At 37.6% G+C, this 26,378-nt stretch overlaps 1 protein-coding gene across 2 annotated transcripts in view; it reads right to left on the reverse strand.

Moving 5' to 3' along the window:
• Window positions 1-26,378, reverse strand: part of PDZRN4 (PDZ domain containing ring finger 4) — a 366,511-nt gene that overhangs the window by 55,804 nt on the left and 284,329 nt on the right. For both annotated transcript variants that reach the window (XM_060112700.1, XM_060112701.1), the window contains 2 exons: window positions 17,305-17,561; window positions 13,274-13,379 (listed from right to left, as the gene is read on the reverse strand). In XM_060112700.1, the coding sequence (XP_059968683.1) occupies window positions 13,274-13,379; window positions 17,305-17,561 (363 nt within the window). The remainder of the gene's footprint in view (window positions 1-13,273; window positions 13,380-17,304; window positions 17,562-26,378) is intronic.

The raw sequence follows: 26,378 nt of genomic DNA on the forward strand, positions 1-26,378 counted from the left end.
TGGAAAATATACAGATATATGGAAATTAAAGTACGTACTGCTGAACAACCAATAATGAAAAAATAAAAGAGGAAATCAAAAAATTTCTTGAAACAAATGAAAATGGAAACACCACATGCCCAAACTTACAGGATGCAGCAAAAGCAGTCCTAAGAGGAAAGTTAGTGATAAATGATGACACTAAGGGGAAAAAAAAAAAACCTAAAAAAAAAAAACCCACCTAATTTTACACTAGAAAAAGAAGAGCAAACTAAGCCTGAAGTTAGCAGAAGGAAGCACATAACAAAGATCAGAACAGAAATAAATAAAAGACCAGGAAAACAAGAAATTATCGGTGAAAGTAGGAGGTGATTTTTTTAGAAGATAAAAATGGACAAACTTTTAGCTAGACTAAGAATAAAAAGAAGGAAAAGTCAAATAAATAAAATCAGAAATGAAAGACAACACATTATAATTGAGATCACAGAAATACAAAGGATCATAAGACTACTATGAACAATTACACTCAACAAATTGGATAACCTTGAAAATACAGATAAGCTCCTGGAAACATGCAATCTACCAAGACTTAATCACGAAAATATAGAAAATGTGAACAAACCAATAATAAGTAGGAGATTGAATCAGTAATCAAAAACTTCCCAACAAAGAAAAGCCCAGGACCAGATGGTTCTTCTGGTGAATTCTACCAAACAGTTGAAGAAGAATTAATGTCAATACTTCTCAGAATCTTCCAAAAAATTGAAGAGGAAAGAACACTTCCAAACTCATTTTATAAGGCCAGCATTACCCTAAAACCAAAATCAGATAAAGTCACTACAAAATAAGAAAACTACAAGCCAATATCCTGATGAATGTAGGCACAAGAATTCTTAACAAAATACTAGCAAACCAAATTCAACAGCACATTAAAAGAATCATACACCATGATCAAGTGGAATTTATCCCTCAGATGCAAGAGTGGTTCAGCATACTCAAATCAATAACTGTATACACCATATTAATAGAAATAAAGATAAAAATCATATGATCACCTCAATAGATGCAGAAAAAGTATTAGACAAAATTCAACATCCTTTCATGATTAAAAGCTCTCAACAAATTGGGTATAGAAGGAATGTACTTCAATATAATACAGGCCAAATATCACTAGCCTACAGCTAACATATTCAATGGTGAAGGTTTGAAAGCTTTTCCTCTAAGATCAAGAACAAGACAAGTGTGTCCTCTCTCATCACTCCTACTCAACACAGCACTGGAAATCCTAGCCCAAGTAATTAGGCAAAAAGAAGAAATAAAAAGCAGAAAGGAAGAAGTAAAGTTGTCTCTGTGGAAAATATGATCTCATATACAGAAAATCCTAAAGATCCCACTGAAAACTATTAGAATTAATCAGTGAATTCAGTGAATTTGCTGGATACAAAATCAACATAGAGTAATCAGTTCTGTTTCTCTACACTAACAATGAAATAGCTGAAAAAGAAATTAAAAAAAATATCCTATTCACAATAACATCAAAAAGAGTAAAATTCTTAGGAGTAAAGTTAACCAAGGGGATGAAAGATCTGTACACTGAAAACCGTAAGACTTTCATGAAAGAAATTGAAAAAGACACAAATAGGTGGAAAAATATCTCATGTTCATGGATCAGAAGAATTAATATTATGTCCATATTATCCAAAGCCATATATAAATTTAATGCAATCACTATCAAAATTCCAATGGTATTTTTCACAGAAATAAAAAAAAAACTTAAAATCTGTATGGATCCAGAAAGGTCCCAAATAGCCAAATCAACCTTGAGAAAGAAGAACAAAGCTGGAGGCATCACACTTCCTGATTTCAAACCATATTACAAAGTTATAGTGATCAAAATAGTATGATGCTGCTATAAAAACAGACACATAGACCAGTGGAACAGAGTGAAGAGCCTAGAAATAAACCCAAGCATTTATGGTCAACTATTATTTGACAGGGGAGCCAAGAATAATCAATAGGGAAAAGACAGTCTCTTTGATAAGTGGTACTGGGAAAACTGGTTATTACATGCACAAGAATGAAATTGGGTCCCTATCTTATACCACTTACAAAATTAACTTCAAACAGATTAAATACTTAAATATAAGACCTGAAACTATAAAACTCTTAGAAGAAAATATGAGGACAAAGCCCCTTGACATTGGTCTTGGCAACTATTTTTTGGGTATGACACCGAAAGCACAAGCAACAAAAGCAAAAATAATTAAGTGGGACTACATCAAACTAAAAACTTTCTGCACAGAATAAGAAACAATCAACAGAATAAAGAGGCAATGCACAGAATGGGAGAAAATATTTGCAAATCACACATCACATAAAGGGTTAGTATCCAAAATACATAAGAAACTCATACAGTTCAACAGCAAAGACAACAACAAAACCACAAATAATCTGATTAAAAATGGGGGTATGGGCTTCCCTGGTGGCGCAGTGGTTGAGAGTCCGCCTGACAATGCAGGGGACACAGGTTCATGCCCCGGTCCGGGAAGATCCCACATGCCGCGGAGCGGCTAGACCCATAAGCCATGGCCGCTGAGCCTGCACGTCCAGAGCCTGTGCTCCACAACAGGAGAGGCCACAACAGTGAGAGGCCTGCGTACCTCAAAAAAAAAAAAAAAAAAAAAATGGGGGTAGAGGACTTGAATAGACATTTTCCTAAAGAAGAGATACAATGGCCAACAGGTACACGAAAAAGCACTCAAATTCACTAATCATCAAGAAAATGCAAATCAAACCCACAATGAAATATCAATCACTTCATACCTGTTAGAATGGCTATCGTCAAAATGATAACTAACGTGTTGGTGAGGATGGGAAGAAAAGGGAACGTAGTGCACTATTAGTGGGAATGTAAATTGGTGCAGCCACTATGAAAACCAGTATGGAGGCTCCTCAAAAAATTAAAAATAGAACTAACAAATGATCCAGCAATCCCGAAGGAGACAAAAACAAGATATCAAAGAGATATCAGCACCCCCATGTTCATTACACCATTATTCACAATAGCTAAGATATGGAAACTACCTAAGTGTCCATCAATCCACGAATGGAAACATAAAATGTGATATATATGTGTGTATATATATATATATATATCATACATACACATGATATGCACACACACAATGAAATATTATTCAGCCATAAAAAGAAGGAAATCTTGCCATTTGCCACAACGTAGATGGACCCTGAGGGTGTTATGTTAAGTGAAATAAGCCAGACAGAGAAAGGCTATACTGTGTTCTCACTTACATGTGGAATCTAAAAAATCCAAACTCAAAACCAGAGAGTAGAATGGTGGTTGCCAGGGGCTGGGGTTGTGGGGTATGAGGAGATGTGGGTCAAAGGTACAAACTGCCAGCGATAAGGTGAGTAAGTTCCGGGGATCTAATGCACAGCATTTTGATTATAGTTAACAGTACTGTGTTATATACTTGAAAGTTGCTAAGAGAGTAGATATTAAATGTTCTCATCACACACATAAAAATGGTGATCATGTGAGGGGATGGATGTATGAACTAGCCTTATTGTGGTAATCATTTTGCAACATATGCATGTATAAATCATTATGTTGTATATCATTAATTTATACAATGTTATATCACAGTTATATTGGGCTGGCCAAAAAGTTCATTCGGGCTTTTCCATATCTTACAGAAAAATCCAAACAAACTTTTTGGCCAACTTAATATTTCAATAAAGCTGGAAAAAATACAGATAGATTTATGATAAAGCACTTCACTGTAGCTTTTTATGATAGCCAAGAAAATCTGGAAAAATAAATACCCAACAAAAAGGTAAATTTTCAGTTATAGAAAAAAAACAATGCACATAAAGATGGAAACACAGTAAATGTTGACTGTGGTTAACTCAGGTAATACAATTACGGATAATGATATTTAAATTTTTTATTTTGGACTTCAAACACATAGATCAGATTTACCATAATTCTTGGCCCATCTGTATTGTACATGCAAGTTTCCCCTTTACCTATATTAAATTAGATTATTTAATACATAGTGAATACCAGTGGGCGTACCATGTAACTGAGAACTCAGGCATCACCGATAGCTTATGTCTTAAGGGAGAAAAGGTAGAACGATATGCCAATACAAAACACATCCTCTTTAAAGATTCCAACATTTTTTTCAGAGATAATAAATTGGTGGGAAAAAAATCCAAACTAGAATTATTTTCTGTATTTTTCTAATTAAAAAACAAACACTGTATTTAAATAAAACCATTTGTTTCTAGTGCCTACAGACTGCATCTGACATTCTGAATTGGCAAATGTGTATGAGTTAACTTGTTCTAAACACTAAAGCTAAAGCCAGGACGAGAGGGCGTGCTGCTTGCTACAGTTGGTACGACAGACCAGACTATTGTACAGTCTGTACAGACCAGAACAACGATTCACAATGTATAGCCTTACGTGTGTGTGCTCTCTTTACAAAAACCCATAAAGTGTCAGTTGATATGTTTGAAATGTTAAAATATTTGTAAACTTTTTAAGGATTTGACTATGCATTTGTGTCACTTTGCTTGTGTATTACATGGAAGAACTAGATGCTGACAAATCATTCCATAACCAACACTAGTGGCCTCACAGAGCTCACATGTGAGGATGCTGTGATTGAAGTGGTCCCTTCAAGAAACAGAGCTAGAACTGGGACCAGACTCCTAGTTTGGATTCCTTTCACTTGATTACATTGCCTCTGAAAGGAACATTGGAATGCTTATTTGTGATTTGCTTTATATTCGAAAAGATAGCTCTTCTTTCTTTGTCCTTATGAAAACTGTTCTTTGAAAGCAGAATAGAAGTCATTGGGAAAATATGATTTCATATGCAAATGTTCACCTTAAACCCAACCTTTCACGAACACCTTTCAGTAATGCAAGGAAATCATCTGAATGTGTATCACTGAGTATCTTCAAACAAAAACTGAATGTCAGCATTTTGATAAAATTCATATATGTAGCATAAGGAATCTTCATTTTATATCTAGATTCCTAGTCAAAGAAATGTGCCCTTGGTTACACTGTTTAATCACCAACTTGGAAGGTTCAATTTGCTTTTCATTGTTTTCTTAGGAAATAAAGTTTAGTGTTGTCATGATCAGTGAGGCAAAAGACAGATTTGCCTCATATTTGTTTTATGAAATTACATGACCAATTAACAGGCATACTAATCTCATTTCTTTCAGTAAGAAATCTAAAAGAATTACAATAACTTTGATGACTATTTCCAAATTTGTGGCATTTTCTCTCTAGTCACTTCTTAAGAAGGCCTTTTTTTTTTTTTAATAGAAAGTCATGACTTAGGAAAATTGTTCAATTTAGTAAACATGGGTATTCAAATTAGGAACTTCTGAGTCATCTCTGCTTGTACTATTAGGATTATATAAAATGGGATTACAAAATCTCAGACTCCATTAAGGCGCAACAGATATAAAATCTAGGACAACCATACAAGGTATTATGCAAAAGGACATTTTTGAAAATGGAAGAGGATGCTATTCATAATTAAATTTGAAAATGGGCTTCCCTGGTGGCGCAGTGGTTGAGAGTCCGCCTGCCGATGCAGGGGACACGGGTTTGTGTCCCGATCTGGGAAGATCCCACATGCCGTGGAACGGCTAGACCCGTGAGCCATGACCACTGAGCCTGCGCGTCCAGAGCCTGTGCTCCGCAACGGGAGAGGCCACAGCAGTGAGAGGCCCGCATACCGCAAAAAAAAAAAAAAAAAAAAAAAAAATTGAACTGTATTCGTATATGGAGACAGTTTAGGGCAAACCAGGGCATATGATTATCTTAACACAAACTGAACCCCAGTCATTCTTTACCTACGTAAATTAGCATGTTTATTTACTAGGGTCCTCCAGCTTATAAATTTGGGGTAAAACATGCACATCTTCTTTGTTAGAAAGGCAACCGAAAACATCCAGATTTTCTTCTTTCATGATCTGGCACAAGTGTATGTTAACTGTTTAACAACAGGGCTGTTAGCTGAATTATTATGGGGAAAAAAACCAAAGACTTTCACACTTTATTTCAAATTTCTCTTCTACATCAGCTCTCTTCTTCCTTCCCTTCATGTAACACTTTGTATTTGTTTTCAGGACTCATAAAGTAAGAACAATAGCAGCAATGGTCAATACTTTGTTCACTTATCAAGCAAATGCTGCTGAGTGCCCCCCATGAACTAGGGCATGTGCTAGGCTTTCCAGGTGATATAAAGATAATTAGAAGTGGTCACTTCTGTAAAAAAATAAAAACTATTTAGAAGAAAAAGATAAGTACATAAATAACTATAACCCAGGAAATCGTGACAAAAATATTTATAGAATGTAGTAGGGGAGTTCAGTGGTGGGAAAGCGATAGTGAGAAAGGTGCTTCAGGAGCAAAGAGGCCCATAAGTAAAGGCACAGAGGAAGGAAAGCACACTGCTAGAGTTTGACCCCAAGATGCCTGGAAAAATAGGGTGATGACAGACTACAAAGGATCTTCAATGCCAGTCAGAGAATGTTAGAGTTAATTCAAGGAAAAGAGTCCTACAACATGATGGACAGGGGAGTGATCCAATGAGAAGTGCATTTGAGAAGTACTGGTCTGGCATGGGAAATGGGATGGACGGCAGACTAGGGACTGGCCCCCAGAGACCAAGACATAGCCTAGAGATAGAGGAATGTCCTAGACAAGGGAGGAAACAGTCATGATATAAAGGAGAAACATGCCACAGAAAGTCTGGACATATAAGCCCCAGGATATAACAACCTGACTGGTTTGGCCTCCATGATTAGGATTTTAATCTGATATAACTGATATGGTGAACTGAAGTGAAGATGCTGGTGTCACATTACTAGACACTTCGCTAAACCAACTCCAAACTGACAGAACAGCATCTTACCTTAAATGTTCAAAGTAATAAAAATATGTTCACACTTCATCTAGATTGGTTTTCAATTCATTTCCCCAAAGAATGAAACTTATTAAGATGATTTTTTTAAAATGGATGATTTTATTGCCCCAGTGGTAAGTGGTACAAAGTTATTTTAAATATTTTATTAATAATTCTAAAATGGGACTAATAAGGGGAAGGAAGGGATAGGTGAACTATAAAGCATCCACTGATTTTAAGAATTCTGAAGATTCTACACTATCACACTCTGCACACTATTTTCTCTTTTCCCTAATATCTACCACAGAGTATGGAAAACATATAGTCTCTTTATGAGTTATGTTGCATACCCAAACATATTCCTGCTAGCACTGCTTTTCAAACTCCTTGATACATTCCTCAGAGATTGTAAGAATAAGAGCTGTCTACTTGGGGAGACTCTCAGTTCTCTGTCCATTATAGTGTTTCACAGATTTGCTGAATGATCCCTTGATGAGGAACTTACAAACTGTGTATAGGAGTGGATTAGAGACATGTCAAATTCATATCAAATATGAGATTCTATGAGTTTATAAGGTATGATTAGCAGAAGTAAATTTTCATGGATACCATTAAAAATCTATCTCACTGCATATTTCTTTTTATTTCTCCCTATTTTAACCCTTTCCTTAAAAATGTTTAACTGAAACAAAAATGGCACTAGAATTTGAACCCCTGACATAAAGAACAAACACCTTTGTTCAGAATAGCCAAGATATGGAAACAACCTAAGTGTTTGTCAATAGATGAATAGATAAAGAAGATGTGGTATATATATATATGTATATGTATATATATATACACACACACACATATATATAATATATAATAGTCCATTGTATGTGTATGTATATACATACAATGGAATATTATTCAGCCATGAGAAAGAAGGAAATTCTGTCATTTGTGACAACAGGGATGGACCTTGAGGGCATTATGCTAAGTTAAATAAGCTAGATAGAGAAAAAAAAATGCATGGTATCACTCACGTGGAACATAAAGAAAACAAAATAAAGTCAAACTCTTAGAAACAGAGAGTAGAAAAATGGTTTTCAGGGGCTAGAGGGGTGAGGTAAATAGGGAGATGTCAGTAAAACAGTACAAACTTTAAAAGAAAAAAAGAACAAATAACTATTAGAAAGGGAGAGGATATCTGTTATAACTGCATGGTGGTCTCAAGCTCCTTTCCAATTCCCTTGTGCAAAAGGTGGAAAGGGATTGTGCTGCTCAAAGGTTGGTCCATGCAGACAATAATGGGAATCCTCATATATTCCTGCAACAAATATTGAGCATCCACTATGAGACAGGTGATGTCAGGCAATGATGAACACACAGGTAAGGCCACTGCCTACACAGCCTAGAAAGGAGCCACACAGCTCTATATGTGCACACTAAGGAAACTTTTCTGAAAGTTGGCTCACAAATCATGAAGTTGCTCAAAAAGTTATGATTAAACTCTCACTAATGCTTATCCTCTTGTTAACTACTGTTTTGAATGAACATCTTCCTGATTCATAATTCTCTTTTCTTTAACTAAGTAAGAGAGGGATTATATACTTAAATTCTCACAAACATTCTGCACGTATTCACAGGAATCCAGCTCTGGGAAATAAATTTTGCAAAATGACACTTCTCAGCATAGCACAAGGGTTTACTTACGCTTTGCATAAGAATTGCCAAGAGGAAGCTAATTAATATGCTAAATGCTCTTTCTTGATTGTAGATACTAGCCCAAGTTTGGGTTTCAGTTAACATTATATAGAACTCTGACATATACTTGTCTTTCTCTCTTTTCTACCTTTAATCCTCTCCAAGCAAACTTCTAAATTCTCTTTCATAGTGGTGACAATGTACACACAGGGCAACTCTATGTGCACTTAATTTAGGTTATTGGATATGTTTCTTCAACTTAATCTTAGGGGGAGGAATAAAAACAACTTCAAGCAGTATTTCTAAATGATAAAAATCACCAAGCCCAGAAATGTTGCTTAAATTCCTTGCTTGTCTTGGCTAACATGATGTTTTATACTATCCAAATGTTGTACTTATTAATTTTCTGACTCTCCTCTATCAATACTGAGTTTTGAGAGTTGATGGCAAATGGTGCAGAAAATTCAACGTCTTCCTTGCATTCCGGCAGTAGCAAACATACCTTTATTAGGAGTTGGACAAAAGAGCTCTGTCTTCTCAAAGTCTTTCCCTTTAAATTATTTCTGGTAAAGGCTGGATTTGAGATCTGCCTCTGACTTGCTAAAGGCTATCTATGATTTATTTCAACTTTTAGCTGGCTCTAGGAATAAAAAGAAAAAAATGAACAAAGTTGAAAATACAGAAAAAGGAGTGCTTAATCCTCGATATTTCAGTGGAAATAAGAGTCGGCACCCTGACTCTTATGATGGCTGCATTGTGTAAATTTTGATATTTTTATTTTTCACTCAAAAATGAAATTAAAATCCTTTACATTTTTAATTAGAAAACAGTGCCATCATTTTTTAAAAAGATCAAATTTCAAGCTGTGAGTCTTTTAATACAGGCTGGTCTGCTGAGACTTTTCTGAAGCAATGGGGGGAAATTTAAAACCCAGTCAAATAATTTTCTGAGGCAAAGTGGTGATAGGCCATGGTGAGATATGGGTGTCATAAAAATTTCGTAGTGGTCCCTAACACAACAGAGTCACCATAGCATTGACACATTGACTATAATATCTCCAAAGAAGCATTTGCTGTCTATCATGGCTCTGAAGGGAGCTGTTACCATCTATCAATGCAATAATCTTCATGTTAAAGAGTTCCTAAATATGTATTTACAAGATAGTCAGATCTGTTTTGGTCTATTGGGTCAATAATCCACACACTAAAGTCCCTAAATATGTATTCACAAGATAGACAGATCACCTTTGGTTCACTGAGTCAATAGTAAGTAGGCCTTTAAAAAGGTGCCTAAATAGTTGCATAGTTTGTTTTTCAGCAAGTTCAGAAATTCAGTTCTGTACTCTTTTTGTCTTTTAAGAGTAGATTTATTATGCTAGTTCCAGTGGATGCCAGAAGCTGAGTTTCACTCTGGCCTATGATATTTTGCTTTTGAAAAGTCAGAAGAAAAAACCCACCCTAGCACAAACTATATTAAAGCTACGAGGCGAGGAATGGAAGTGCAGACACACAGGCAAAGCCCTCCGGGCCAGGATGAATGCTGTGCTTTCAGACTATGTCTTACCCCTGCCTCTGTCAGGGGTCAGCTTCCAGCCTCCCCCGTCTCCTCCGACTGCTCTGCTGGAGGCTCTGCTGGAGGCTCTGCTTGCCATCTTAAAGCTCATTTCAGCAGCAGAGGGATCTTATGAGGGCTGCAGAACCCGGCCCTGCTCTCCACCAGCTACTCATTCTGAGTTCACTATCTACCGCTGCCCATCACCCTTGCCTCTGCCCCCAGAGCACACCGGCCTCTGCTGTTCCTGGAGCCCACCAGCTGTGGTCCTGCTTCCGGTCCTCTGTACTTGCCCTTCCCTCTGTCTGGAAAGCTCCTCTCTCAGAATCCACATGGCTAGCTCTTTTATTCTCTTTAGGTCTTTTAAGAGAGAGGCCCTCCCTGACCACCCTGTATAAGAGGGCAACACCTCATCCCAACACCATGCATTTCCTTCCTCTGTTACCCACATTGCTGTTGTCCACTAGCAGTTAATCACCATCTGATATAATATGTCTTTACTTACTTGTTTCTTGTCTATCTCTTTCTCCTAAAGGTTAAACTCCATTGGGGCAGAGACTTCATCAATCCCAAACTTAGATAAGAACCTGGCATATTTTTTTAACTGCTCATTAAATATTTATGGTACAACTGAATGAAAGCAGATGGGAAGGAGTCCTGTCTCTACTTTTCTGATTGCGTATTGATGTGTTTTCATGTTTAGGTTGAAGAGGAATGAGTATCTCTTTCTGAGATGAAGTCCTCTGTTTGGCCATTAGACCTCTGTTTTCCATAATACTCTCTAAGTAGCACAAAACAGGTCCGTCCTGAAGGACCACTGCATTCACTGCCTTCCCACAGCTACTGGGTTATAACAGAGTTCATGGAGGAGCTGGGGTCATCTGAGCCTGTCACAGAAACACTTGACCAGCCTGCTTCTAAGTGTAATACTGTGTAAAGGCAGCATTTCTAAATCTCCCTGTCCACAGTCAGCTCTGGTGATAGCAGTGGACTGACTAGATCTCACAGCCTCATCTGATGCAAACAAGAGGGATGGCGTGTGGCATTCTGCCACGTTAGCATCACAGACTGAGGTGTACTGGGTAGAGCCATTCTCTCCTAAGCTTGGTCAGTTATCCTCGGGGTATTCCCCAGTGCCTCCACCCCTACTATTAGCCATGCAGATATTCTCAAATGTATCCCTTCTCAAGACTGAAGCCTGTCACAGTAACTTCTTCCTTATTTAAATTTCATGGGAATATTCTCTATTTCAGTAACTCAGAAAGGTGACTTTGGCAAGAGAATCACAGCTGACAGCAAAGCAATGACTATGGCGGTGTGATTAGTAGAGGTTGCAGGCTACAGAAGGCCTGTCTGAGCATCTACCACTGTCATCACACTGATGCTGGCCTCTACTAGGGACTGACATTGGTCAGAAAAGAGGATGTAGTTCAGCAATAGTCATCACTATAGAATCTGTCTGTATTGTAATAGTCAAAGATATGCTAATTAATTAAAGAATTTTTACTGTGAATCTACTTAGCCTAAGCAAGTCTTTCTCCCATGTCCTCCCCTAGCACACAGATTTTTTTTTTTTTTTTTTTTTTTTTTGTGGTACGCAGGCCTCTCACTGTTGTGGCCTCTCCCGTTGCCGGAGCACAGGGTCCAGACGCACAGGCCCAGCGGCCATGGTTCACGGGCCCAGCTGCTCCACGGCATGTGGGATCTTCCCGGACTGGGGCAGGAACCCGTGTCCCCTGCATCGGCAGGTGGACTCTCAACCACTGAGCCACCAGGGAAGCCCCACAGATGTATTTCTATAAAGCTTTAAAGCACAAACGAAATAAAAAGCTGAAGTGATCTAGATAAATCCATTCCCCAAACCCAAAGCAATTAATTAACTGAAAGAAAAACATCATTTAATCTTGAATTATTTGGATAAGTGACTCAACTTTGTAATTTATTTTGCATGAATGGGCAAAACTTAATGGCTATTTCAGTATATACTAGTACTTAAGCAGATTTATAAAATAAAATTTTCAATCAAATTAATGGAGAGGAGGGGATAAGAAATTAACATGAACAACAGCAACAAAACCATCAACTCAGATACTAGGTATCATCGCACACCCTTCCAAATTCTGGCTGGAAAGAAGTAATGATTTCTGTAATCCCCAGCAATGACTTTTGCAGGGGCAAGATTTCAAATAAACATCTATTTGCTTTAGGTGAGCTTCACTGAATCGGCCTTATTTGATTTCAGATCCTCCTAAGGGAAGAGATTTCAGGATTTCCTGGTTGTAAAATGGAAAAGAACATTTTGCTGAACTTATATGATACCATCGAAAGCATTAAAAGGGCAGGTAATCACAGGTTCTTTGCCTGTTTACCAGAGCTTCTTTACCTCCTCAATCTACTTTATTTCCAAATGTCAGAGTAGTCTGAAACCTTTCAAAGATTTATAGACTGCAGAAGCAGAGGAAATATTAGGATAAATTCTTTAACTTTTGTGAAAGCTTTTAAGTAATTAATAGATGGGCTTTTGGAGTTGTTTCATAACACAGTACAGATACTCTGACATGTACCGTGTGAAGGCTAAACATGGTTTAACAACAAAGGACATGAGGTCATCTCTCAATCTAGAAAGTCAGGGAAACTGCTCTTTAGAGTACTTGAGTCATTAAAAAAAAATTGAATATGTGAAGGGGAATAAAAATAATATAAGATTTAGTTTATCAGTTAAAATCAAAATACTACACAATGAATGAAAATAGTAAATACAGTCTCGGTTTTAAATATAATTTCTTTTCCAAACTCTACTTGGAAATTCTCTTATATTACAAAAAGAAGAAAAAAAATGTAGATGCCATAATATTATTTATACAAAGCAACAAAAATGTGAGCAAATTATTTTCAGGCTTGTATTATAAAAATCTTTTCCAATATACTTAAAATACTAGTGCCAAATAGCTGAAACAAATATTTAAAAGCTCTTACCTTAGATATATAATAGACAATAGAGTTCTCACAGTAATAAATTAATTTTTTCTTTGTTATGCAAAACGCCTCAACCATAACTTCATGAAGAAATGTGAAGTGATGTGAAAATGATCTTACCTCATATTCAAAGTCCTCCTCTGTTCTGTCTGCATCAGCAGGCAAGCTGGAAAGATACTCATTGTCCTCATAAAATTCATGCTCCATCGGATGAAGAGAATGGCAGCTATGGGGAATGTAGCAATATGATAGGAATGGATCAAAAGCGTTGTTCCCAAGATTAAAACTAATTTTAGAATTTCACTTTAGTTTTCACTGCTCGCCAATAAGACCTTTAGTGATCTAGCCTTTAAATGAACTACACCGCAGAAAGAGCAACTGCTTTTCTTTCTCCCCCTATATGAAGTCCATCAATTTGATTTTCTGAGAGAATACTAAGATAATGGCTCACGGTCGAGCTTCATTCTGTGAAGGGGCGGATGTGCGACCTCCCCCCGCCGTGGTGCTATATTGATGCTCTGGCCTCCTTCCATTCCATCGAATGGACTTGCGCCATGCGTCGGTGTATGGCATTTGAGACTGAAGTCTACCCAAAGGTGGGTATTTTATAACAAAGTACTCCCAATTTCCTAATTACAGCCTCAAACCGGTTCTGAAGTCTGATTTTTTTTTTTTTTTTTTGCGGTACACGGGCCTCTCACTGTCGTGGCCTCTCCCGTTGCGGAGCACAGGCTCCGGACGCACAGGCTTAGTGGCCATGGCTCACGGGCCCAGCCGCTCCGTGGCACATGGGATCTACCCGGACCGGGGCACGAACCCGTGTCCCCTGCATCGGCAGGCAGACTCTCAACCACTGCGCCACCAGGGAAGCCCCTGAAGTCTGATTTTAAATGCGCAGTCGACCCTCCGTGTCCTTGGGTTCTAAATCCGAGTATTCAACCAACCCCAGATCAAAACATCGAAACTTTAGTTTTATTTCCAACCTTGAGGCTATCCCAGCTACCTCGCAGGAGCCATGTGAGGGACCCAGTGGATAGATGAATGTAAAGACAGACGTTTCCAGACGTGGTGGGCTCTGTACTGGGACAGTGCGGGGAAGAAGCACGGTAGCACGTGATGCTGGTGGGTGTGGGGCAGGGGCCTGCTGACTGCGAGGGGCACTTCAGGAGGGAGGAGGATGAAGGCTGTGGTACCATGGTAGGAGTGATGCTCTGCCTTCTCGACGTAAATGGTGCTGTGTATGCCAACCTCCCACCACCTCTGTCTCTCTGTTAAGCAACTTAATCCTGGCATGGACAAATAAAGTTGTTATCTGTACCCCCCAAAAAATTGAGTCTGAGGTTGGTTGAATCCTTGAATGCGGAACCCGTGGATGTGCAGGTAGGGTGGGCACTGTGGTTTTCAGATTGTAAATCGTCCTCACATTGCCCCCATTTCTTAAGATTTCCTTCCTCATTCTCCCTCATAACCCACATCTTTCCCTCTTTGATAAAGGGCATGTCCACAAATATTAAAGAACGTTCATGGTGATAACTCACTGGAAACTCCTATAAGCCACAGGTTTTCATAATCCCTTTAGAAAATTTCTCAGGACAAAGAGAACTGATGGAGTGAAGGAAATGAAGAGGACCCAAGGCATTGTATATTACTTCTATGTATCCTTTAACTTTTGGGAAATGTTTTACATAATTTATAGAAGTCCTTTCAAATTGCTATATGCCATGATAGAGACACTATAGATTATACAATATGAAAGCTAAGCACAGTTGAACAGCAAAGGGCATGAGGTCCTCTATTAGAATTTCCAAGTCAGTGAAAAGGCTTAAGTGCAATTAACCAAGCTGGTTTCAGGTGAGACCTCTAAGCCCAGCCATTTTGGACATTATGAAAAAACTGGAGTTAGTAGCATAAATTAGTCCCCTCATCACTAGCTGAAATGCCAGAGAGATTCATCCTGGTGCCCTCACACAGTCAGTGTAAATATTCTACCAGCCTCTTCTCACTATACTCTAATATTCTCTAATTTTCACACAAATAGCAAAAGCAGTACAGTTAGTATCTTGCTTGCTGGTCTAACAGGTGAACCCTCCTAGCTTAAAGCTGGACTGGCTTTTTTTTTTAAACTTTTTATTTTATATTGGAGTATAGTTGATTAACAATGTTGTGTTAGTTTCAGGTGTACAGAAAAGTGATTCAGTTATACATATACATGTATCTATTCTTTTTCAAATTCTTTTCCCATTTAGGTTGTTACATAATATAAGCAGAGTTCCCTGTTGAGAAGCCCATTTGGACTGGTAAAACATCAGTGCCTGCTATGTGGGGCATCTGATGTGTTTCCCTGGTCTTTGACTTAGTAAGTAGGAAGTCCTGCTGTGAAGAACACCTTATTAATTCAGTAAACATTTACCAAGTATCTACCAGATGCCAGGCCCTATGCCAATTGCTAGAAATCGGTTGGCGTCTTTTTAATTGGGTAGAGCAGCAAAGTGGGAATTTTAATATAGTGAGGTAATTAAGGGGAAAATAGAGACACTATGAGAGTACCTACTACAGTCCTAAGAAGTCTGCTAGAAGAGGTTACCTTTCAGCTATGGTCTGTAGGACTTGGGAAGGACACAGCGTACTGGTTAAGGGAGTGGGCAGTGGAGTCAGACCTCTTGGGCTCAGGAGCCTGGCCCTATTGTTTCCTTGCTGTATGACCTTGCCAATTACATTTGTTTCCTCATCTGTGACATGGGGATGGTAATAATATAATGTACGCCTTCAGAATGTTTTTATGAGGAATAAATAAGTTAATAATTGTAAAACACTTGGAATACTCCCTAAAACATGTTAAGCTAGCTAATAAATGTTAACTATTATTCATTCAAGAAAGTATTTATTGGATGGCTACTCTGTGTCACACTCTACTAATGAATATTGTATATTTGTTTGCTTGTGTATTTTTCATCTCCCCTGTAGAATATAAGCTCTAGGAGGCAGTGGATTTATCTTTTGTTCCCAGTTTTATGCCCAGTACCTAGTTCCAGTGCTTGACACAAGGGGCTATTTAATAAGTAAGAGATAGATGACTAGAATCGTAGGTCAGACAAACAGAGCCCCTGTCCTCCTGGAACTTGAAGTTTCAAAGAGTGGTTTCCAAAGCATGGCTGCACATTAAAATTGCCTAGGGAAATTTTTTAAAAATTCTAATGCCTGGGTTTTGGCCTGAGGTGGGATTGATCTGGGCATTGCATTGATATTGCTTTTCAAAGTTCCCAGGTGATTCTAATGTACACGTGTGGACCACTGAGATGGACTTAACAGAAGCCACTAAAGGGCAGGTGGGTGTCATGACCAAGTGTACATTTTACTAAATGGAGCATGGATTGCAGTAGGCAGTGAAAATGCAGGCTAAAGAGACTACTGCTCTTATATTTCAAGCTCTCAATAATGTTTAAATATTTGCTTAAAAGTTCACAGAACAAAGTGTGTGGAGCAAAACAGACTTCCAAAGCTGCAAGGGTAGCATTATTTGAATAAACTATCTCTAACTGCCTTTAACTCAGGTAAAAATTGAAAAGAAATATTCCTTTAATAATTCCTTATTCTGTAGCTCTATACTTCCTCTCGGACAGCCAGGATCTTTGGTTCAAGTCTCAATATATCAGGTAATTGCTTCCTTTGGATAATTGCACTTTAATAAATTTCCTAGTGTCTCCTTTAAAGAAGAGAAAAGCAAAGAGAAAAAGAGAGAGAGGCGACCCACAGAGAAGAATATAGTGCCAACATGCCACTTCTGGGTCTGTCTTAACAAGGTTTTTGGCAGCTTCGGTGAGAAAAGCTATTTCCCTGACCAGTTCTCATGAGCTGTGTGAGGCTTGTGATGACTGGAAATATGAAGATGAACGAATCAGAGCCAGACTTTTTCACTCAGCATCTCAGCAAGTATGATTCCTGAGCTGAAACAACAGTGCAGGTCAGGAAAAGTAAGAGCAGGACAGCTGAGAACTAATTGGATGGAGACACAGTTACAGACACTTTCCAGACAGAACTGGGAGCTTGTCTCCATAATTGTCAACTTGCTACAGTGACTGTTTCTTCCCAACACCTACTTTCAAGGACAAATGACAACAAATATGGCTTTGGGAGAAATGACAGAAAAATACCTGTCTGAGAGCAGAAATGGACAGATGTCAGGCACTGGAGGGGTGGGTGGCCTAAGTTTGGCCAGGGCCATGATATGTTCAAAGGTGATGTCCGTCTGAGTGCTGGCATTCACAAGCCGCACTTCTGGGGCCATCCCATAGGCTGGTTTACTGAGAGGTGTTCGCCTTAGCACCTGGACCACAATGGGCTCCTTGGCATTTCGAAAAGCTTCCACTGCCTCCTCATGGGTGGCCTTTGAGAGATCCTTCCCATTGACCTGCAAAGATAAAAGGACATTGCTCATCTCAGAGGAAAGAACAGAGAGACTGTCATGATAGATTAAAAAAAGGTGGGCAGGGGAGGCTTACACCAGCTCTGCTATGAATTTTGTAAAGGAATATTTAATCAGACATTGACATTTATTGAACTCTTCATCAGCAGGGGAAAGTGAAGGATACTAGGAAAACAGTTATTTCTTGTACCTTTAGGAAGCACATCGTCAGAATTATTAGTAAAGATTTCAAAACTTAAACAGTACACAAGCCTCAGCAAATGTTCAAAATCTTCAGCTAGGTAGAAATGTTAAGTATATCCTTTTTAAAAAATGATCTATCAATCTCTTGGTGGTATTTTCAATATTTAATCAGTCTTACTGACTTGCAATCTAATTTTGGGGGATATTGTCAAATTTCTTTCATATTCATCATTTTTATCCAAGACCAAATTATTGCTCACGTGCATATTATCCTAAATCTTTGCTATTCAAAGTGCGGTCCATAGGCCAGCAGCATAAGAGATTAGAAATGCGGAATCCCTGGCCCTATCCCAGACCTACTAAAGGAGAACTGGCATTTCAACAAGATTCCCGTTGATTTATACGCACAAGAAAGTAGCACTGCTCTAAAACACCTCTGAGTGAGCATACCATGTCCCTTGCCTCCTTGCCTGTTTTCATTTATACCAGTTTATGACTATCCAGCATAGCCCTGGACATAACAGAGGAAGAGGTGATGTTTGTCTTTGCCCTCCATCACTGTTTCTCAGTTGGGCCAACCATTGGCGTTTGGGAGATAAAAATTATTCTTTTAGTGATACTCTCCCACACCTGCTTATTTAGGGCCATTGATGTTCCCCCACATTTTTGGCACCCAAAACAGCCACACTCTTTTCTGATCACCCTCTTGAGAGGCAGTACAGAGACTGCTCTCAAGTTGTCATCAATTTATTTCCCTAAAATAGGTCCTGATAACAGCCTCTTAGTGGAAGTTGTGTTTTCATAAAGGACTACAGAATCCTGAAAGAACTTCAAAACTCCCACCCACAATGAATCAATAATATTGGCTTTTGCAAATAGGAAGACATACTTGGGAGTACAGTACTGTGCTCAAACCCCCTGAAATTATACCATTTCTAGACAATTAAACTACCCGCCTGTTGGTGAGGCTCTGATAACTGCTATGCACCAATAAATCCTTAGAGATCCCTGGGTGCCTTCAAAAGAAGCAAAGGGAATCACTGAGTTGCAGCCAGAGAGTGATTAGCTGACATTCAAATGAGCACATTTTATCTCCCTGAATAGACAAAGAATATGTGCATGCTCAAAGCAAATGTGGGGCATTTGGGGGTAAATGATACAATGCCAGGTAGAAATCATCATGTCCTGTAGAGATAGGCTTAATGACCTGGAGGAGCTAATTTGCTCAATCGACCCTGAAAGAGTTAATGTGCCTTCAGAAATTGAGCAATTAAGTTTCCTCACCAGCACCATACGACCCAGTACAGTTCTCGAATAACTAGTAAGAAACACCAGTTGGAGATTTGGGTGTGTACCTACCAATGTGCACACTCACTAATCTGTGCATTTACTCTCTCATTCTTTTCTCCACAAACTAAACTTAAACATTCCCACTGAGTTTTCTCTGGCACAACCTTGGAATGGCTTGATGACTTTGGGCATACAGGAGGATGTGAACGCGGGACATCTACTGACCAGCATTCATTCCTTGAGCTGCTGTTGGATGACAGGCACTCTGGGCTGAGGCCACCACTCCTGAAGACCTGCAGTCAGCAAATGATAAGAGAAGTTCCAGGATGGAAAAGCACAACCTAAAATCTGGCCTCTCATGATGAATAGCGTCATCCTCTGTGTCTCATATTGTGGTCAGTATTTATAAATTCCAGGGTTATGGAAGATGATCCTGTGACAGATAATACTGCTCTGTCAGTATCTATGTGTTAGGGAAGAATTGCCCTTTTGTCCACATGTTTCCTGCTTCATGGTGTCCCTTCGACTTAGTGAATATTCACTCGTACAAGATTTCATACCTTTCCTTCTCTGAAAAGAACTCCCGGTCACAATCTGTTATCAACTATTTAAAATCTACTGGAATTATGTCAATAATGTTACCTTTTCCTATAAACCTTGCATCTGGAGTAACTCTTAACAATGGCAGAATGAAAGAAGACAGAGCCCTTTTTGAAGGAACTTCAAGCAATATCTGAGGGTAAGGGGAAAATAATTTGTGGTCATGGTTTCTTCCAGTCATACATTAAATCCTACTAATGCATAAATTGTGTGTCATTAAATAATGAACAGACAAATGCCATTATTCTATTTCTTCCCCAAGGTGGCTCAGTACCTTGTCTACAATCTAGTCTTGATATTCCTTTGTTTCTTATTTGTTTTAGTGATCTTCAAAGCAAGAATAATTTTTAAAAAGTGAGTTCCTTACTGATAATGATTATTTATTTTATGTTCCAATAAGGTAAATAAGATTATTTTTGCAAAGTTCCGAAAAGTATAAAAAGTTCTGCAGAAACATAAAAATTGCTGGAGAGTATTTTAGGCTGTGAAATTATTAGTTCTTATTGTAATGCTTAGTATATGCAGATATTAGCTTTCATACAGCAAGATCAACAGCTATTGATTCTAAGAACTGTACATTCATTCATTTACAATCATGGCATTTATATGCAAATTTCATTTTTTTTCCTTTAAGATAATCAAATACAGTCTTAAAAAAGGACAGTCAATATAATCTCAAGTATCTTACTTCCCTATTGGGAACACTCTTTTCTTCCAGTTATCATGTAGCTGACCTCTATTTTCATAAGCTATTTAATATCTCTCGAAGTAAAGAAGTCTATGACCTTTAAAGGCTCTGCTGCCCCATGTGATCCCTTAGAAAATGTAAGCACTGATGATACAAAACAGTTTTTTTTTTCACTTCACTTGAAGTTCATCAACATACTGTTAGCCTACCAAAAGGTCACCCTTTTATAAATTATGCCTTTCACAACAGAAAAAAGATTAGCTTTAATTGGGATTTTCTGTCAGTTGCTTTGCTCAGTTATCATCAGTTTCAGCTAGGGAGAAGAATAATGTTGGAAGAATACCTGAGGTTTTAATCCTATAGAAAAATTCTGTAGTAAACTAACAAATAAATGAATAGCAAAACTTTGTTTTTTTCCAAATGATTAGATCCTAAACCAACAAGGTATTTGGTATTTCATGGTGCCATATCCTTATCATTCTATTTATTTTCCATCATATTCTCTCCATCCCTCCCTTTACTCCTCCTTCCCTCTTCCTTCCTCCCTGTCTCAATCTTGGTTTTGTATGGACAACATATGTGAAATGAAACTGGAGAAGGAGAAGCCGTCTATTAAATGTGTTCCAGTTAATACAGGTAGTTAAGAGTGTCGATCCAAACTGTTCTAGGTGCCTAGTAAACAGAAGGAAGCAGAAGCGCTGGAAGTTGATTTTCAGAAGAAAAAAACTGGATGAAGGCTGTTGGGAGCAAAATTGATGGGAGGAAATGAAAGGTAATTTGAAAATTAAAAAAGATATACCAATGTATTATGGGGTGTGCTTTAAAGTGTACATGTGGAAGGGTTTCAAGAAGCCTGGTGATTTGATTTAAGCAGGGTGTAGAGAAAAAGACCTTTTTCTTTTTGTTAAATGGAATGAGTGAAAGGTTAGAGTGTCATAATAAACAAGAGAAGTATATAAGATAATTCCCTCTATTACTCTAACATCTGGCTTTTTGAGAACTGTGGCCAAAACTGATTTGGTTCTAAAGCTACCTAGCAACTAGAGTATAACTGAAAAGACTCATGGAATTGCTGTTTGATAAGAGGCTTGCGGCCCCAGAATGGGGTGACTGGACTCTGAAATAGTGATTAAGTTACCTGATTTGAGGTAAATGAGAAATCAGGCACATTATTGATAAAGAGGTTATCAGAACTGGTAGCAGCATAAAAGAGGAAAGGAAGATGCCAATGATAGAAGTTGAGGAGAAATAGAGACATGTGGTTATCCTCATAAAAACTAGATTTGGGATTGGAAGCAAGTGGAAGGAGTAGCCTTAATCATGCCAAACCTGAAGCAGTTCTAAGACATTCAGACAAACTAACAAATAAATGGATGGTAAGTGACTAAAAGAATAACTAATCGTGGGAAGCCATTTCCAGAGAAGGTCCTCCTCTCACCCCTGCACTTACTTTATCAACTTAGTTGATAAGTTGAAAAATATACACATTTTTACTGCTATGAAAAAAGTGTCTTGTTTCTAAAAAATTATTTTCCATTTTATTGATAGAGAGAAGTGAATAGGAGAAAACTAGTAACTTTTCAACAATTAATGCAAAAAAAGTATGAATACATTTGTTGTGGCAGATGGGCTAATTAATCCATAAGCAACTTGTGAATGTTAAGTAAAGAATATAGCTTTTTATATGTAAACTAAATCATAGCATCATTTGATGAAGCTTCTGTTTAATGAACAATCAATTTACCCTTTGGGATAAATTGCAAAATCTGGGCTACTTGTCAACAACCTCCCCAGTGTGACTGGTGGCCTCAGCTTGGATATGAGCTCCTCTACTTGGATTAGTCCTCCAAATCCATACACATGCAAAATTTTCTTGAGTATCAGAAAGCAAACAGGCTTTTCTCTTTTCCTTTTGTAGTGCAAACAAATGCATAAACGACCAAGTCACCCTGGTGAGGTTCCATTTCCAGAGTCAGCTGTTTGGGATGATTAGGGTTTCCAAATCTCTGTGCCTCTGGTAAAAAATAAGGGTGTTTAAGCATCTCTGCCTTTCATGGGAGAATACATATGGTAATACTCAATAGAAGAAGTATAGAATACCAAGGATTGTGTACAATTTCAAGTTGAGAATAAGCAAGCATAAAACACTTGAATATTGTTTTTTTAATGTTAATAAAACATTATTGTTTCATTCATTTATTTATTTTCAGCTTTATGGAGGTATAGATGACAAAATTCTAAGATATTTAACATGTACATGGTGGTGATTTGATATATGTATATATTGTGAAAGGATTCCAAACAACTAGTTAATTAACACATCTATCACTTCAATTAATTACTTAAGTTTTATTTAAGTGAGAACATTTATGTTCTACTCGTTTAGCAAATTTCAATTCTATAATACAGTGTTATCAACTACAGTCCCATGTTTTACATTAGATCCTCAGACCTGAGTATTGTAATTCTGATTGGGCATGACAGTTTACAAGAACTCCCACCCTCATGAATAACTGTGAAATTAATTTTGATTAGAGTCCCTATGTGAATGCTGATCAAATTCTCTACTTGATAATTACAAAGGTATTGAAAAACATGGCCTAATAACAGTTTATATAAGGAAGAAGCAATATTTAAATTGCTACTAAAATGTTTGGTATGAAAGGAATTTAAAATACTCTGAACTCTGTATTCATGAAAACACTTGTCATATACAAACTATAAAACAATTTTAAGGAATTAAAGCATATTGCTTTTTTCTAAACTTGGTATGCTTGATTCTAGGTGGACATCTGTTATGTAAATTGAGGGCAGCACAGCATAAAAAATATTTATAGTAAAAAGAGCTCACAGAATAGGAATTGTGCAAAATGTTGTGAAGAAAACCTGGTGAGAGATTGACTAAAATTAATTTTGACCATTTTAAAAACATTATCAATGAACAAAACAATCACTGGTAGGTTTGTGATAATCACATAACTTTAGAAGTTGAGAATGTAAGAAATGTTAGATTGTATTAAACCAAAAAGTCTGCATAGTTCAGTGTTCTTTTGACAGTGCTGTTACTAGATTTTGGGAAGAGAATATGGTAATTATCACACAGGATCTAATGAGCAGACTTATTCAGAAGTGATCCTGGGGCTCCTTCTGGCTTGTCTGGACTACAGGGTTGGTAGCTTCATTTTCCTGGTGTGTGGGGTGTTGCAGCTTCCCTTGAGCTCCAAAGGCCCCCAGTGCTGCATAGCTGGCTTTCCCAGAAAACTGGAAATAACTGACTTATAACTCAGACAGCCTGAACCTTCTGTGTTTCCTTACTGACAGTGTGCCTATAAGAGAACAACAGTGGGGTGGGGTCCCTCCACTGGAATACAGACCCAATGCATGTCCAACAGTTTCAGGTCCCCTCTGTGCTGCTGACTCCTGATTTGCATGTTCCCCCAGTAGAGACTGTAACCTAACCTATAACTCGTGACATTGTAGGATTTGCCCTTATGGACCCTGTGTGACATAATACACATTTACAACCTAAAGAATTGAATTTATTCAAAATGCTTCCATATGTAACATTAATGAATTGCAGACTTCAATGAGATATTTTAAAAGCCTAATATTAGGTTTAGTTCATTGATTGTGACACTGTGAGGTCACTACGGTAGGACAGTATGCTGTTTCCTGGTCCCTTTCATAGTGCCTTTTGATGGCGAGGTGTTCCTGAATGCAAGCAAGACTCATCTTCAATTTTTCTTATTAAGATGTTATAGACCTGTTATTTGTGAATTTGTCAGAGCCGTTCTTGAACCAATTTATAATTTTGGTTATAGGAAATCTTGGGGATGCATCTTTCATAATTGCTTTTCCTCTATAATCTTTTCTCTGTCTTAATTTTTGCATCCCTTCTGCTGTATTTTGTTTCTGTCTTTATTCTCATTGCCACACTTCTCTTCCAGGCCTTCCCATTTGGGATTTAACAAATCAAATCAAGAGTGGTTTTCTATAAAAATTATTCCTGTTTTTAAGGAACAGGTTATGATAGTTTTGATTCTTACTGGGGGACATAAATTAAAATATATACAACATAGTTTTATTTACCTCATTATAAATGAATTTATTTTCCCTCCCCTCAATGAAAGAAATGGAAGCTTCTCCGCTTTGGCACATGAGCTGGTGTTTCTTGGTTTGTCCCTGAGATCCACAGTCTACTGTTTTCTACCCATCTCTGTATACTCTGGGATGCTGATAACCGTACTCCATGTCACCAGGCTCCCTTAGTTTACTTACTGTGTTTGGTTTGGCCAATAGCAGGAGAGGTAATGTTCTGTCTTTATCCAGCCCCTCCCCACCTGGTTTTCAGGATGGCAGCTCTTGCCAGGTTTGGTTCGCACCCTGGCTTACATTCCACCTTCATGTCTGCAGGTAGTAAGGGGTTCTCTTTCTATTGCTACTTCCTGTGTTCTCTTAGCTCTGCTCATAACTCTGTAAGTGTTCCTTCATACAGCCTTCTTCAATGAAACCCTTTGAGTGTGCCTTCTGTTTCCTTCTGACTAACTAGACATGAAACTCCTCTGATTTAAACAATAACAACAACAAATATATGATAAAAGCTAAAATTTACCACCTTTGAAAATTAACTTTACTATCAAAATGAGTTGCATTGAAAAATACAATTTCTAGTTTCTCAGATTCAGCAAAAGTCACACATTTTTAAGGGAGGACTAAAAATGCAACTTTTATTGAGATCATATAGCAGATGTAAATTATTTGTGTATTATAGGTATACAGTTATTTTGTAGACAATCCCTCAGTTTGGCTTTGACTAGTGTTGCTTCTTGATTAGATTCATGTTGTATACTTTTGTCAGCAAGGCCCAGAAGTGTCTTTCTCAGTCTATTCTATCAGGAAGCAATGGTTTTTCCCTTTTTAAAAAAATTGTTATTGGAGTACAGTTGATTTACAATGTTGTATTAATTTCAAGTGTACAGCAAAGTGAATCAGTTATACATATACATATATCCACTCTTAGATTCTTTTCTCATATAGGCCATTACAAAGTATGGAGTTCCCTGTGCTATACAGTACGTCCTTATTAGTTATCTATTATTTATATAGTAGTGTATATATGTCTATCCTAATCTTCCAGTTTATTCCTCCCCCACCTTACCCCCTGGTAAACATAAGTTTGTTTTCTACATCTGTAACTCTATTTCTGTTTTGTAGATAAGTTCATTAGTACCCTTTTTTTTTTAGATTCCACATTATTGGTGATATTAACCTTTATGACTTGATGAGACAGAGAGAGGGAACAAGAGATGGGGTGGGGAGGAGAGGAGGGAGAGAGAATGAATCTAAAGTACACATAAGAGGTTAATGTTAAATTTTAAAATGTTAAAATTCTAGATGAATGGTATTTGAGAATTCTTTGTACTACTCATAACTTTTTGATGAGACTGAAGTTACGTGAAAATAAAATGTCTCAAGATATTGTTATATTGTTATTAGCTATGAAGGGATTTATGCTATAATCATTTAGAGTTAGCAAATAAGAAACTGATGGATACCTAGCTTCCTACAGAGTTTGTTTCTGTATTTGCATATCTTTAAGAGGAATAAATTCTTGCTCTGAACTGAATGTCTTTTTTCTTGGGCACACACACACAGACACACACACACCCCTACAGTGAAAAACACAGATTGCTATCACCAACTTTATCATTGTCATAACAATTCATCTACTGAGTATCACCTGAAATCCTGTTCTCCTCCAAGCTGAGCTATTTAAAAAGATAGATGACTGCCTTCTGGCTAATTGTAGGAGTTCTTTCATTACTATAAAAAGACTTTTTATATCTCAAGGGACTCTATAAGCAGTGAATAATGACTTGAAGTCTTTGGAGAAGAGTCCACTGATGAAATGGTAGGATAACAACTACTTACTGACCTTTTACTTCCTAAGATAATACTAAGCTGATGTAGTTGATTATTAATAAACCTATCCATTGAGCTTTGACACATCATATCCAAGTATATTAAACTTAATGAGAAAT

The sequence above is a fragment of the Mesoplodon densirostris genome, chromosome 11 (assembly GCF_025265405.1).
Source record: "Mesoplodon densirostris isolate mMesDen1 chromosome 11, mMesDen1 primary haplotype, whole genome shotgun sequence".
Taxonomy (NCBI): domain Eukaryota; kingdom Metazoa; phylum Chordata; class Mammalia; order Artiodactyla; family Ziphiidae; genus Mesoplodon; species Mesoplodon densirostris.